Raw genomic sequence first — 16,949 nt, 5'->3', positions numbered from 1 at the left:
CAACTCCCCCATCAACATTCACCTTCACGAACCCCTCCCTAGGTGGTTTCCATTTCTTCCTTCCAGCTCTCCCCTTCTTAACAGTCCCATCCTCCTCTTTTCTTAGCTCATTCATTAATTTCGTGACATACTCCATGGATCTCAATGGGTCGCAAGCTTCGCCCTCAAAGACCCACCTATTTCTAGCTGTCCAAATTTCCCAGCAAGTCGAAACAAACAGCCCATGTTCTTTGCGAGGTAACTTGTCAAAACAAGTTATTGCCCATTCCCCAAAATCACTTCCCCCACCCCTCACATCCTCCCCCAATTCACAAACATCCCAAATCAACCTAGCTATCACGCAATCTCTTAAACAATGAAGCTCTGAGTCCTCCCCTACCCCGCAAATACGGCACACCGCTTCTCTATCAGGTATGCGTTTGCTCAACCCCCTCGCAGTTGGGAGAACCCTCGAAAAGCCCTCCAAAAGAAAGTTTTAATACGGGGGATGGTGTTAACGCTCCATACCTTGTTCCAAAAAGAGGACATGCTAGACGACGAAGCAACTTGATCCAAATCACTATCACCAAAGATGGCTCTGTAAGCAGACCGGACTGAATATTCTCCACCTTTCTCAAGGTCCCAACACAACATATCATCAGGAGGTCTAAAACTTAGAGGGATACTCAAGATTCTATCCCATTCAAACGGCAAAAATATCTCTTTTATGAGAGAAGTATTCCAGGAAGCCGTAGGCAAATGTATAAGATCGCAGACCTTCATTCCCAACCGATTCTCCACACAAGGAGAGATGACCTTCCGAGATTGTGTATTAGGGATCCACGGGCAGCCCCACACGGTAACATTTAGACCATCTCCAATTCTCCACCGCATTCCCCTTTGTATTACCCACTTAACTCCCCAAATTCCCCTCCATGTATAGCTTGGATTACTCCCAAGTTCCGAACATAAGTAGTCACCATTTTTAAAATATCGAGCTTTTAAAATTTTGGCAATTAAACAGTCCGGCTGGCTCAACATTCTCCAAGCTTTCTTCCCTAAAAGAGCAGAATTAAAGGATTTAAAATACCTAAATCCCAAACCCTCAACCGCCTTTGGCTCACATAATTTTCTCCGAGCAACCTAGTGAATTTTCCTCTCACCCTTTTTTTGGCCCCACCAAAAATTCGATACCAACGAACGCAACTCATCACAAAAAGAAGACGGGAATCTAGACACACTCATCGCGTAGGTAGGGATAGATTGGGCAACTGCCTTAATCAGGACCTCTCGACCCGCCTTAGATAACATCCCCCCCTTCCAACTCTGCAACCTCTTCCACAATTTCTCCCGAACACCCTTAGTAATCACCCTTTTCGACCTTCCCACCACAGTTGGGAGCCCAAGGTATTTATCATGAATATCAACCATTTTTACCCCCAACAAACTGGCTAATTCCTCTTTTCTCTCCTCCGACACTCCCCTACTAAATGACACCGTTGTTTTATCCAAATTCACCATCTGTCCCGATGCCATTTCATAACATTGGAGAATATTTCTGATCGAATTAATCTCCTCACCATTTGCTTTAGAAAAAATAATACTATCATCCACAAAAAGCAAATGTGAAATAGAGGGAGCCGTAGGCGCCACCTTGATACCATGTAAACACCTTGTCTCCACCGCCCTATTCAAAATACCTGACAAAGCCTCAGCACATAAAATAAATAAATATGGGGATAGAGGATCACCTTGTCGTAAGTCCCTAGATGGAGTAAAATCCCCCGAAGGTGCACCATTAAACACAACCGAAAACGACACAGAGGAGACACAATGCATTACTCTATCAATCCAGAGCTCTGCAAACCCCAAATTTTCCATAACAGCTCTCAAAAAATCCCACTCTACTCTGTCATACGCTTTAGCCATGTCAAGTTTTAGAGCTAAATAACCACTACTGCTTGTAGAATTCTTCATATGATGAAACACTTCAAATGCTGCTAGAATATTATCTGTAATGAGTCTCCCTGGAGTAAAAGCACTCTGATTTACAGACGTAATGTCAGATAAAATACCCTTCAAATGATTAGCAAGCACCTTAGTGATCAATTTATATACCACATTACACAAGCTAATAGGGCGAAACTCTATCATTTTATCCGGGGCTTTCTTTTCGGAATAAGCACAATAGCACCATTTAAAACAGCCAACACAAGAGAAGAGACAGAACTACCAACAATATGCCAGTAAGTTTGAAAAAATAGGGGACACATACCATCCGGCCCCGGGGCCTTTAAAGGGTACATCTGCTTCAGAGCTACAAGAACCTCTTCCGCATTGAATGTAGCACACAATTTCGCATTCATACTATCAGTCACTCTATGCTCAATGCCACCCAACTCCTCCTCCATATCATTCGGATTAGAAGAGGAGAAAAGATTCTGAAAATAACTTACGGCTACTCTGCAAATCCCCTCCAAGTCAGCGTGCCTAGTACCATCATCCGACTCCAATCGAACAATGTTGTTCTTTTGGCGTCGTTGCGAGGCCTTTCTGTGAAAGAACGAGGGATTTTTGTCCCCGGCCGTCAACCATAGAGCTCGAGAACGTTGTCGCAAATACAATTCTTCTTGATGAAGTAACTCATTAATCTCTCTGTCCACTTTCTTCCTCTCCTTCGCCTGTTTTTCAGCTCTGCCGCCCCTACTTAGCGCACTCAGCCTCTTTCTTCTCTTCCTAATTCCTTTAAAAAGCCGCCCAAATTCCTTATCACTCCAAAATTTTAACTCTTCAGTACAAAAGCCAACTTAGTCTCCACCGAACTCCCCCCCACAAGCCACGCATTCTCGACCACCTTCGCACATTTCTCATGCTCAGTCCAAATTTGCTCAAATCTAAATAATTTCCCCCTCCATTACTTGTGCCTTCCCCATCCACCAACACAAGCTTTATAGGCACATGGTCCGACCATTCACGGTCAAGGTTATGCAATTTAGCTTTCGAAAACATCTCCATCCACTCTAATTTTGCTAATGCTCTATCAAGGCGGCATTGCACATTGTCACCATCCACTTGCCCATTATCGAAAGTAAAATCATAACCATCATGAGGGACATCACACAGGATACACGCATTGAGGGCCTCTCGAAAATTCTCCATTTTCCATAGAGCTCTATCATTCCCACCTTCCTTCTCCTACTCAAATAAAATTTCGTTAAACTCACCTATGCATACCCAAGCCTCCGACCCTCTGTTCGCCAATTCTTCAAGGAGTCTCCAAGATAAGTGTCTATTTTGCACTTCGGGCCACCATAAAAGCCTGTCAATCGCCATTTGGAATCCCCAACATCCCTCCTCACCATGACATCAATGTGATGAACTGACATAGACAAAAGGTGCACCTCAATAGCCTTAAGCCAAAATAAAGCAACCCCACCCGATCTCCCACAACTATCCAGCGCAAGACCATCATAACCAACAAGCTTCGAACGAATTTTATTCATTTCTATACTACTGAGTTTCGTCTCCATAATAAATATGAAAGACGGGGCCTCTCTCCGGACTAAGTTCCGAAGATTATTAACTGCAGAGGAGTTGCCCAACCTTCTACAGTTAATACTTAACACACTCATTGAGCTTGGCGGGGCTGCTCATCGACAGCCTCCGCCACCTGTAATCCAGAGTTTTCTGCCAAACCGAAAGCTTTCTTCTTAATAGCACCACCATTCTCTCCCATACCCAACCCACCATCGTCATCAGCCTCCACTTCCCTCACCTTCTTTGTTCCCAATAGCACCTTACCCTCACCTAAGTCCATCATATTATCATTATCACGAGGCAAAAGTTTCCACTTTCTATTTGTTTCCCCCTTCTTGCGCATATCCCCACCTTCATCAGTAGCACTTCCACTAGAGAAACCGAATAACGACATCTGTGTAGAAGCTCCCTCAAGCTTAGCAGCTCTACAATATTGATCAGAGTTCCCATTTTGTTCCTCACCCAACGCTTCATCACTTCTACTTCCCCCCTTTAAAATAGCAGAATTTGCAATTTTCTCTGGTTTTTGAGTAAACACCAAAGCTTTCTTCTTCGCCAATATTTTCCCCACCTCTTCCACCATCTTCGCTCTACCTTTTCTCGGGGATGCCCTCAACCAAAGGCCCCATTGTTTCTCTACAAGTTCCTCATCCTCTGCAACATTTGGGCAATCCTTCTCGATGTGACCCAGAATGCCACACATGAAGCAAAACGAAGCCAAACGCTCATACTTGAATTGAATAGTGGACACATCACCTCTTTTATTTTTGATTTTCTGAATTCTACGCAATGGTTTAGAGGTATCAACCATTACCCGAACCCTCCTCGATTTGTCCCATCCCAATTCATCATCCTCCACCTCCATTACAGCCCCAATCTTATTCGCAATGGTTCAAACATCATCATTAGTTCTACTGTCTAAGGGAAGGTTATAAATTCGGATCCAAAATGGCAAAATTTTAGTTCAATCGATTCAGGTTGTTCCCCTATATGAATATCCTTTAATAACAGTAATTGATTATCAAAGTTCCAAGGAGCACCATCTAAAACTTTTTCTTTAACATGCCAATTGAAGAATTGAATGATAAATAAATTGTTTTCAATTTTACGGAAAATTACCTCACGTCTCAATGCCCAAACTTGTTTGAGCGTTCATTGCATAGCTTCAAAATTATACGTTCGCACAATCAGAATCTTTCCTACAACTGATAACGCCAATTTGCTTTCTTGGGTGTCATTAATGTTTCCCCCCAAATCCGCAATCTCCTCTTCCTCCTCTGTGATGTTTAATTTAGAGCACTTCTCAATGATATCCTCCGCCATAGCTACCCGAACAACCCCACGAGAAGGGTAGCACCGCTTGAACGAGCAAGAGCAAAAACTCAGACCCCCGATGAAAGGAGAACCCTAACCCAGAGCGAGACTCACATGAAGGTGACTTTTCTAATTATTATTTAATTTTAATTCACCTTATTTTTGCTGAACTGAAATTATTTTTATTAAAGCAAAATTATATTTGTTGAACTTAAATTATTTTTATTGAACTTCAATTAATTTTGCTCAACTGAAATTATTATTATTTTTTTTTACTGATTTTTTATTATAATTTTTCTTTAAGAAAACTGAATTTTACTAAACTGAACTTATTTTACTGAACTAAAATTATTTTTACTGAATATTATTTTTTTAAGGTGAAATGAACAGAGTCTTATATAAGTTGTGTCTATCTATAGAAGTAATATTCGATTTGCTTATATAAAAAACAACATAAATTTTCCATAGTTATAAAGCAATTAGACCCCGTTCACTTCACATTATTTTTGCTGAATTGAAATTATTTTTGCTAAACTGAAATTATTTTTGCTAAACTGAAATTATTTTTAGTGAACTGAAATTAATTTTACTGAACTGAAATTATTTTTATTGATATTCTATTCTATTTCTTCTTTATAGTTAGGCTTCGTTCACTTCATCTTATTTTTGCTGAACCGAATTATTTTTACTAAACTGAAATTATTTTTACTAAAATGATTTTTTTTTACTGAACTAAATTTATTTTTATTGAATTGAAATCATTTTACTAAATTGAAATTATTTTTACTTAATATTATTTTTTTGACGTGAACTGAATAGGACCTTATTGAATTTTACTAAATTGAACTTAATTTACTGAATTGAAATTTTTTTTATTGAACTAAGCTTATTTTTACTGAACTGAAATTATTTTTACCTAACTGAACTTATTTTTAGGCCTCATTCTCTTTACCTTATTTTTGCTGAACTGAAATTATTTTTGCTGAACATAAATTACCGAACTTTAATTAATTTTACTGAACTGAAATTATTTTTGCTAAAATGAAATTATTTTTACTGAAATTCTATTATATTTCTTCTTTAAAGTTATTAATATCTATTGAACTGAAATTAATTTTAGTGAACTGAAATTATTTCTACTGAACTGAAATTAATTTTACTGAACTGAAGTTATTTTTACCCCCACTTGCTACCAATTGGAACCCCTCTTCACTTTTGATTAACTTTCCCTCTACGGGGCGTTTGGTAGGAGGGATGAGATTGAGTGGAATAATAAGGTGGATTAATAGATGGGTTAAGGATAAAAATAGTGTATTCCATTTTTTGGTATGGGTTGGGATTAGATTAGAATAATAAATAAAAATACAAAATTACCCTTACTATCCTTTCTTCACTCTCTTCTTCCTTTTATTTCATTAAGGGTAGAAATGTCTTTTATCCATTAAATATAATCCCCATCCCTTATACCACCCCACCTTAGTTATTAATTTGGAGAGATAGCTCCCTTTTTTATCCCTCTCCTAAACCCTCTCATAATCCCTATCTGTCACAGTCACTTTTGGGTTAACCTAGGAAAGGCCGTCGATCACCCAGCATGGGCGCGCAAGGCCTTCGGGACCCCTGCCTACGCGAGCAAGTGCGTGCTCGATTCGGGAAGAACGAGCCAAGTGAGGCTAGAGTTGCTCACTACCATGTCTAAGGCTTATGAGGTTATTAGGGATAACCCCCAAGTGCTTAGATCATGGTGCTAGCAAAACATTAGTCATCTAGGTCTTGGGCCCATGGCTAGCACGCGAGCGCGCGCACTAAAAGATCTTCGGAGTGTTTGGATGAGCAAAACTCCACAACAACCTTTGATACTTATTGAGGAGACTTATTAGGACCCTAATAGATCATACATGGCCTTAGGGCCAAGGTTGGGTTCAAGGATCGGGCTTGAGAGCCCATTATTGTATTACTGTCAATTTGTTGTTCACTAGTATTTCATGGCCAGATCAAAATAAAGCTCTTTAGGGGGTGATTGCTCACTCAAGGGTCAGGGGCTGACTCAAGGGTGGCCTTAGGGCTAGGGACCTTGGACATAGTCTTGGACATAGGATGGCCTATGGGGACTATAGCACACTTGGATGGCTATGGTGGACTCTCAATAGGACAAACCGACTCGGTAGTCCCGACTAGGATCGGTGCGGGGCGACTAACAAAGGCTGGGGGCTTAGTACGGTGCATGCTTGCTAGGTGGTGCGTGGTTTGACTAAGGAATTCTCTTGGGATCATGCTAGGATGTCTCTATGGTGGAAACCGTAGTGGCTCCGGCTTAGAGGAATGAATGTAGCCCGGGTCAACGATGTTTTTGGTGCCTTTGACGAAACTATGGACTTACGTGGCCATATGCTTGATGCTAAGGAACGACCTTGGCTTGTAGATTGTCTACCTAAAGATTTCTTTGGTGGACTACTTATAGTAAGGACTGAAGGAGTTCTGTCTCCGATAAGTGTAATTACTAGATATATCAAGGATCACTATTATGGAGATAATAAGTTCGTTCTTTTGGGTCGTCATTATCTGTTGCTAGAATATGATCAATGATCTTTGGGCTAGTTAAATAGTCCAAAGCCCGATAGAATGGATCTTATGAGGTCACACACAAGGGTATTGGGTTAAGCAAGTTAGAGGCCCATTAATGGGCCTCATGAGCAATTAACTAATCATGAAATGGATTAGGCTAGCATAGTTAGATTAGAATTAGGTTTTGGGCTTTTGACATGGGCTCTTATTTAGAAATGAGATCTATAAATAAGATTCATGTCTAGGGTTGCTTGCAAGCTGTCATAATTCACACACAGTGGATTTTGACATCAAGGCAACCAATCCCAAAAACCCTAATTCCTCTCTCTATCTCACGGCTATCTCTCTCCTCCCCTCGCCCGTACGGCCGGCCACCCTTGGTGGCGCGTGTGGTGGTTCGTTGCTCGCTCTTCTATGTAGAAGCTCAATTGAAGGGTTCAATTGCAACTAACTAGCATTAGTAGAGATCTTAATCTGTGCCCGTGGACCAAGTAGAGGAATCACGCTTGGGTTTTTTTATTGTTCTTGCTCGATCGCACGTGGAATTACGCTTCAAAGGTACAATTATATGTTCTTTATGTGTTATGCATTAAGTTTTGGGATTAGGTAGTGTATGAATGTGATTCATGTTTATTCCGCAATTAGTACCTATAATCTCCTACAGGGACTCCTTGACGGTCATGCTTAGTCATCGTGGTTGCATGCAGTTGCCTTAAATCTAGGGATTGGCTAAGTAGTGGGGATGGTGGACAGTTACATAAGGTAACCACCCACGTTGCACCACTCTCCCTAAATTGTCGGGACGGTTATGCTAAGGTAGCACGTGGCTAAGTATGGTTCCTAAAATATAGGACCGTGATGTTAGTGGGTTGACTAACGGTTATGTTAACTATGGTTGTGACTATGGTCAGGCGGAAACGCAGTTAAGCCATTACGGAGGTGGTTTCTATAAAATAGGAGCACCCCAGTAGTGGGGTGTAACCATGAACGTGGGTAGTTATTCTGAGGGGATAAGGCCACGTCATGTGGAAGTTACTCCACTCACTTAGTGGCCTTAGAAAATAGGAACACTAAGGGAGTGGGCGGTTACACTGACCAGGCGGTTTAGCGCCTCTTAATCACACTGATGCATGTCTCCTAAAATGTAGGAACATGGCATAGTGGGGTGTGACGGTTACCAGACGGTTACAAGAGCATGCTGAACATGGATAACCCCCTTGAGCCGTGGACAAGTCCAGATACATCCAAGTAAGCATCTAAGTAGTGGGTAGTTATTAGATCATGGATGTTATGGGCAGTTATCCTATTTGACTGGGCTGTAGTCAGTGCCTATTCATTTGCTTGGCATCGAATTTTGGGAGCTCTAGAGAGAGTTTCTAGAGAGAGAAACTACTGTAGTTTGTAAGCCACAAAATTAATAAAGTGCTTAAGTCGTTGGTGCTTGTCTCTTACTTGTGTGCGTTCATTCTTTGTTGCTTGAGTGTTAGGCTGGTCTAAATTTGGTTTAGGCGCTATCACGGGAACCTCCTTGGTCCTAACTCAGGTAAAAAAAAAAAAAATTTAGTCCACAAATTATCTCGTGACACTATCCCTCTAAACAAACAAAGGACATGTTAAGGGACGGAAAGAAATATTATTTTTGTAAGTCGAAGTCTTAGAATAATTCAAGTCGTGTGTTAGGACACTTTAATCTTTCTCAAACCTCAAACAAGGCATCTTCCTCTCTTTCTCTCTCTCCATCTGTCGTGCTCCTTTTAATCTCATTTATATATTGACTTCACAAATCAGGAGCCCTAACTCTCTAATCTCTCTTTTCTTCATTTCTCTGTCTTTCTTCCTCAACTTCCACCGATCTGATTTTTCTTCGATTTGATCTGATTTGAATCGCCATGGATGAAGAATACGATGTCATAGTCCTTGGAACTGGTCTCAAGGAATGCATTCTCAGTGGTCTACTCTCTGTTGATGGTCTCAAGGTTTTCCACCCCCCTTTTTTCCTTTCAATTTCGGTTTGATTTCCTTGAAGTTGAAGCATCGATTGAATTATTGAGATTTGCTTATAATTCGATGATTTAGATGCTTAATTGAATTGGGTTTTCCTGAAATCGTGTGTTTGATTATGGGATCCTGTATTTTTTGAATAAATTTCTTGTTTTGCGCTTTCTAAAATTGTTATTGTATTGGATGTTATATTTGTTGATTGAATGATAGCTTTGAAATGACGTGGGGGTTTCTGGGAGCTCACTATCGTATGATTATTGTTTGATTTGGTTGTGTTTTAATTGTAGTTATGCTTAGTTGTTAAACTGTTTCACTGATAGAATGTGAAATGTGTTAGACCCTATATATTGTTGTCATTAGCAAGAGAATTTCGTTGATTAGTGTATGATAAAGGTTTGATCACCTCTGAGCCATTGGCGATTCTTGGCGAGAAAATAGAAAACTGTATCTCGAATTGACCGTTTTTCATGTATAGATGTAGCCCAGCCTTTGTGCAAAAGATCAGTTTTGTATGGTGAGCAAAGACTTGAAAGTAACTTGCCGTTGATTATGGATTAAATGCAATACGCAACATTCTATAGTTTAGCCCTGCTATGGTTATTGGGGGAGAGTTTGGATGGGTTTGGTTTTTGGTATATAACTGTATATGGTGTCGTACTTAAATTCACGGAATGTGCAGATTGATGAAGAAATCAATCCTCTTATTTCTTAATGTTTTCGTGAACCTCTTGATCTCTCATCACTTTCTTTCTGATCAACCTTTTGAAAGATACCTTTGCAACTGGAATGTGGATGTAAACAAAATGTACACACTGTTGAGTTTACTGATATGCCTACTTCATTAACTTTTCCTCTGCTATATCCTACTCTGAGTCTCTGACTTGCCTTTCTATATGTCAATAACTTGATTTGGCTAATTCTTTCACTAAAACCAAGGCTCTCACAGCTTCATGTATGAATTGGGAGTGCATGGTGCATTTCACTAGCTCTGCAACCAACTTATAACAGCATAGCAAAATAGTATCGATTGTGATTAGTCACCACTTCTTACCAAGGGCATAAGAGAGCAACCTGATTAGGCAATATGTGATTGATATACTGCAAGTATGGGAGCCTTCCATGATCAATAGATGGACAATTGTTGGAGAAAGAAATATTCTGGCACAATACCCGTGTCAACTGTAAAAGACATAACTTCATCTATACTACCTTCTGTATCTGAATTTTCTGTAATATTGCTGTCTCTGCCAGTAAAATTGTTGTCTGAAAATTTCAAATGCTTTCCTGTACAAGTGGAAGGATTGGGGAGTGTGTAGGTGCTCCTCAAATAGTGTTTAGGCAGTATGTGGGTTTAGCCACTGATTGAAAGAAATTCAATACACGCTAGGATAGGAGTGTTGCTTGATATGAATGTGAAGTCAGACACTGTCAGTGAAGTTTCTAGATTAAGACTCACTCTGCATGTATCCCTTGTGCATTAAGGGAGTGTAGCACTCGATATTTTATGTAATCAGCTGGAATGTTCTTGCCATGTAGTCTTGTATTTTTTTTTCCTGTGTTAATTCTGCTAATTCTGGATTTTGATAAGCATTAATTCATGATTCAGGTCCTACACATGGATAGAAATGACTATTATGGAGGAGAATCAACTTCACTTAATCTCATTCAGGTTGGTATTATACAGCTCTGTGGAGTTTTTGGCTAAATTTATACAAATATTTTATACTAACTATTAACCTTTTATTATTATTAATTTTTTTTATACATATATAAATGTAGCTGTGGAAGAAGTTTAGGGGAGATGACAAGCCTCCAGCAGAGTTAGGTCCCAGCAGAGACTATAATGTGGATATGATGCCAAAGGTGTTTAATGCTTATTATATTTCTCAATACATCTACCTGTGCTAGCTTCTTTGTAACTTCTATATTTAATTAATTTCTTTTTTTTTAACCTTTAGTTCATAATGGCAAATGGTGCTCTTGTCCGGGTTCTGATACACACAGATGTCACAAAATATCTCTACTTTAAAGCAGTTGATGGTAGTTTTGTGTTCAACAAAGGAAAGGTATTACTACTCAATCAAATGCTGCTGCTGGTTTTAAGATTGGCCTGATGCAGGATAAGAAGAATGACCTTGATTTCATTATTCTATGACCCATCCATGTGATAGGTTCACAAAGTACCCGCTACTGACATGGAGGCCCTGAAATCTCCATTGATGGGATTGTTTGAGAAGCGTCGTGCTCGTAAGTTTTTCATTTTTGTGCAAGATTATGTGGAGAATGATCCCAAGACACACGATGGACTGGACCTGACCAGAGTGACTACAAGAGAACTTATAGCGTATGTTCTTTATCTATTCACTATGAGATTATTTTTGTTTCCCTTAAACTCAATGCACACCTAATTAATACTCATGCTGATCTGAAAAACGTTGCCGTTTTTTTAAATTGACTCGATCATCATTTTTCTTACGATTCATGAAGGGCGTGCTATTTATCTTACTTTAAAATCCTTTTCCCAGTTTTTCTTCCTGTACTTCCGTAGTTATATATCCATGGTTCCACCTGTCTTTTCATCTTTGTGTGCAAGAACTTTCTAATTCCTTCTTAGTTTGCGTCACCATTTTTTATTATTATTTTTTGTATTGCTATTTTTTTTGGTTTTTTTGTGTCTGTGTATCGGTCAATGGCTAGAGATCACACTTTCTTTGCTGTTAGAATTTTAATCTAGCTTATATGGTTAAAGTCTTAGGGGGTGTTACCCAAGATTTGGGATCAAATTCCGCCGACATCATTTTCTCTTTGTTCTCTATGCACCAAAATAGAATTTATAATTGTTGTTAATGTGCTTTTGTGTCAATTTTTTCTCAGAAAATACGGCCTTGATGACAACACCATAGATTTCATTGGTCATGCATTGGCCCTTCAAAGAGATGATCGCTATCTGAATGAACCTGCAATAGATACTGTGAAAAGAATGAAGGTGAGAATCCTGCTTGTTCATAATTTCATAATTTCATATCCTACCTAGTATCTCCTTGATATTCATATGTAGTGCTCATAAGCATTATGTTTTACCTTTATCTCTTTGGCTTCAGCTATATGCCGAATCTCTAGCACGCTTCCAGGGAGGATCACCATATATCTATCCCTTGTACGGATTAGGAGAACTACCTCAGGTCAATTGACTATCTTCTTCAAATAAAAATAAATCTGTTTACCTTTTATTTGTATGTGTGTGTGTGGTCTTGGAAGAGGGGAGGGGGAGGGGTTTAGAACCTGATTGTGTTCATGTTAACCTATTTTGACATGTGTGATATGTTGACTTTCTTCAGGCATTTGCACGGCTGAGTGCTGTTTATGGTGGAACATACATGTTGAATAAGCCAGAATGCAAGGTATTTTTCCTCATTTTATGAATATTCTTTATGTGATGTCATAATTGACATTGCTGCAAATTACATTTTCTAGTTGGGACATTGATGATTTTCCTTGGCTGTTAGGTTGAATTTGATGCTGAGGGAAAAGTTGTAGGTGTAACATCCGAGGGAGAAACTGCTAAGTGCAAAAAAGTTGTCTGTGATCCATCTTATCTTCCTAACAAGGTATTATTGTGGATCATGAATTAGACTTTTAAACTTACCAAAAAGTTGGTTATTTCTCGAAATTTGTTACTTTTGGAGTTTTGGTTAAATAAGAATGTATTTCCATTTTGTTTTCTAGTTACTTGTGTAAAACTTATGAGTCAGGAAGCCTGCAGCCTGCTACCTGCATGATAATTGCAGTGAGAAATTATCATTAAGTCTTAGGAGGTGCTTTATTCTTTAAATGGATGGAAATTTGTCATTTGAACACTACTGCTCCATTCTTTACTTTGTTTCTGGATTTCTGTTTAATTGCTCTTCAGCCATCAAGCCTATTCTGAAAACAGAAAAATTGCAGAGGAAACAAATGGCTTCTGTTTAATATTAATGATTAAGTACAAAGGAAACATATGGTGATTATTGTAGAATTTTTCCTATGATGTTTTGTTTACTAGTGTTAGCCAATCGTTATTCATATATATTTAAATTTTTTTTTCGTTTTTGTTTGTGTTCAGACAAGGAAGGTGGGAAAGGTTGCGAGGGCTATTGCCATTATGAGCCATCCGATCCCTAACACAAATGATTCACACTCCGTGCAAATTATTCTGCCCCAGAAGCAATTAGGTCGTAGATCTGACATGTAAGTTTCATATCTTGACAAAAAAAGATTCGATGACTAGACATTTGTTTAAATGTGTTTTTGACTGTGTGAGAGATATAATTAGGGATAGGAATCAATGGTGTTAGAATATTTTGGTTATATCTAGGCAATCTAACCAATATAAAGTTCATAGTTATTGCAATTAATGTAGTTCAATGTCTTTAAATCATACTTAACCAAGAACTATGTACCTTGCCCACGTTATAAGTGTGTGATACAGCCAGATTGCTATATTTCTTTGTTTTTGCCATTACTCAATAACCGTTCAAGATATTTACGTATTTTCTGTTAAAATCTACCTGCAATGTCACAATTCTATCAGCTTAGGGTTCGTTTGGCATTGTTGTGGTTTTCTGTTTTTTGGTTTTTTGTTCTCTAAAAGTATATGATATGAGTCCCATAATGAATCAAAAATTATATAAACTTATTAAAATTATGATAATTATGAAAACTGACAACAGAAAAGTGGAAACTCCTTTTTTTTTTGTTTCTTGTTTTTGCCTTTTGGTTTTCAAAAAAATAGGAAACCGAAAACCAAAACTGATGCCAAACAAGCCCTTAGTTGCTTAATTAGCCACATCTAGCCAAGTTAATAATTTTTTTACGATGTACTAGAATTTTCTTTTATACTGGTGGGGTTCCTCATCTACTATCTATACTATCAATGTTTGATTTGGTCAAGTACAAGGAGAAAAAGCTTACTACTTGACACGTATTGTATGAGATAATAAGCTGTGCAATTCATTCAATGAAAGTCTGCTTGATTTAGCTGCTAGATGGCCAGACATTGGATTTGAGTCCTCGTCTGTCAACTCTCAACAACCTTTGGTGATTGACTACCAAATTTAATTACTTGATGTTAAACTCACCAAATTGGGAAAAAGAAAATGTGTTTACTCCCTTATAAACTCCATTTGCAATTTTGCATATTATTTTAACACATTCAATTCAACCTCCTAAAACTTTGTGGTGGGTGTTGCACTTAAGGGAAAAAAAAAAAAAAAATAATAAATGGAGTTTATTTGTTAGGATATTGCAGTTAAGGGTTTAAATATCCTGGCTCTGACTGCTATATCAAATTTATTGTGATAATCCTGCATCGTGCAACTCTACTGTAATCACTGAAATGCTATATCAAAATTTATTGTGATAGGTGAGTGGTGATGGATTGTTTGTTATGTAGACTTAGAACTTGTAAGGGAAAATATGTTTGTGAATGTCTGCTGCATTACTGAATACTCTTACTGAGGTTTTAAGACTTTTAACATTAGGTTGCTTGTTTCTGTGCTGCTGTATATTTTTACAGGTATGTCTTCTGCTGTTCTTACACTCATAATGTTGCGCCAAAGGGAAAGTTCATTGCTTTTGTATCAACAGAGGCTGAAACCGACAATCCTCAAACTGAATTAAAGGCTGGAATTGATCTTCTAGGCCCAGTTGATGAGATGTTTTTTGATATCTATGATAGATATGAGCCTGTCAATGAACCTTCTTTGGACAATTGTTTTATATCTACGGTAGGACTTTTCCCCTTTTCTGTGACTTCTTCATGATGCTCATGGAGAATTTTTGAATCTTAATAATCTAATTACTTGTTTAATGTGATACAGAGTTATGATGGTACAACACACTTTGAATCCACTGTCACAGATGTGCTCAACATGTATACAATGATAACTGGAAAGGTAAAATGTTGGACTGTTTGGTATTACTTTGCATCTCCTTACAGTCCTGTTGCCCTGCAATGTTTGTTGCCTTTTCCGTTTTATAAAAATTTGCAACACTTTGCCCGAAATGCTCCCACATTTTTATTAAAGTGTTGCAATTTTTTGAACAGAGGACGTATTTGTTTATGGGATGCTAGATTGTTCTGCATGCTTTCTACCTAAACACCCCAGTAATTTAATTATTATTATTATTTTTTATTTTTTATTTTGGTTCCATTCACTTGAATGCCTTGATATTCATGGTGTCAATCAAAGATTCTACTGATAGGAATGATAAAACAAATATACTAAGATTATAAATCATTTTTAATCAATATGTTGAGTGGTACAACCGTACAACATTTTAACAGAGAAAGTAGTAAATAACCCAGTATTCCCCACCCCTCCCCTCCAGAATAAAAAGAAAAAGGAAATAGTAAACGCCATGACTGCAGTAGGTTATTTACTGTCAAGAAAACCACTTCATCTGTTTCCTTAAATATACATTGAGATTATTCATTAAAGTTAACCTAAGAATTTTGAATACTGCTAAAGTCTTGCAATTATGAGGAAACAGATGAGTATAATATTCTGTGGTATTTTTTGGTTTTCTGTAATTAAAAATAATAAAATTGGGATTATTCATTAACATTAGCCCAAGAAATGGATGTAGTTTGACTGCTTGTGTGTGATGGTTGTTAAAACCATTTGACTGGATCATTTATCCTGGATTCGCTAATTTGAGTCGAGGAATTTAGGTACTATTCCGTATCAAGTAAACCCTTGTAAGAAATTTATCTGATTAGGAGTTGTGTATCTAGAATGACTTTCTCTGACGAGATTTGTTTATTGTACTATAATGCTATCTTAAATTCTAGAAACTTCTGTGTATATTTATTTCATTCATATCTGTCGTGCCTAATATATACCTCTTGCTCTCTGTAAGCTGTATTCTTTTGCTTCATTTTGGTTGATTACTAATATTTAAGTGTTTTATACTACACTCTTGCTCTCTGTAAGCTGTATTCTTTTGCTTCATTTTGGTTGATTACTAATATTTAAGTGTTTTGAACTACAGGTGTTAGACCTTAATGTGGATCTTAATGCTGCCAGTGCAGCTGAAGAGTGAAACTCAGTTTAGCTGCGTGAACGATGTATTGCTCCTTCCGTTCCTAAACATACCAATCTATCTTCTGCGGTTTATGGCCTTGTGCCATTAAACTTGTTGGATCAACATGTAATAAGTTTGTTGCTGTGTAATGAATTTTAATGCGCAGGGAGAACTAATGTTGCTGTGCTTCTCTGTTGGGCCGTTGGTGTTGGATGACTGAAAATGTCCTGTTAATTTTTTTTTTGGTCCTTGTAAAAGCATGCTTTCCTGATAATTTAAATTTAGAGCATGATTCACATATTTGGTTAAGAATTTGTTTGGTAACCTTTAGTAGCAAGTAATTATCATAATCGCGATTAGCTATTATATAAGTAGTAGTGTGTGATCAAGGATCTTTAATTCGTATCAGGAATGTGTTGAAAATTAATTATTTTTTGTTGTAAAATTGCAAGGGTCAAGTGGAATTGAATTAAAACGAAGTAGAGGTA

At 38.0% G+C, this 16,949-nt stretch overlaps 1 protein-coding gene across 1 annotated transcript; it reads left to right on the top strand.

The window, feature by feature from the left end:
* The first annotated feature begins 9,079 nt into the window (after window positions 1-9,079).
* Window positions 9,080-16,785, top strand: LOC110738639 (guanosine nucleotide diphosphate dissociation inhibitor 2-like). The gene is made up of 13 exons (XM_021919032.1): window positions 9,080-9,371; window positions 11,003-11,065; window positions 11,176-11,259; window positions 11,355-11,462; window positions 11,568-11,740; window positions 12,271-12,382; window positions 12,498-12,578; window positions 12,735-12,797; window positions 12,903-13,004; window positions 13,499-13,623; window positions 14,951-15,161; window positions 15,255-15,329; window positions 16,429-16,785. Exons 1-13 carry the CDS (start codon window positions 9,285-9,287, stop codon window positions 16,477-16,479), a joined length of 1,335 nt encoding a protein of 444 aa, XP_021774724.1. The 5' UTR covers window positions 9,080-9,284; the 3' UTR covers window positions 16,480-16,785.
* The last annotated feature ends 164 nt before the right edge of the window (window positions 16,786-16,949 follow it).

This window comes from Chenopodium quinoa, unplaced genomic scaffold (assembly GCF_001683475.1).
Source record: "Chenopodium quinoa cultivar QQ74 unplaced genomic scaffold, ASM168347v1, whole genome shotgun sequence".
Taxonomy (NCBI): Eukaryota; Viridiplantae; Streptophyta; class Magnoliopsida; order Caryophyllales; family Amaranthaceae; genus Chenopodium; species Chenopodium quinoa.
Note: the sequence above shows the minus strand (reverse complement) of the source record. Positions and strands in the feature narration are given on the sequence as shown.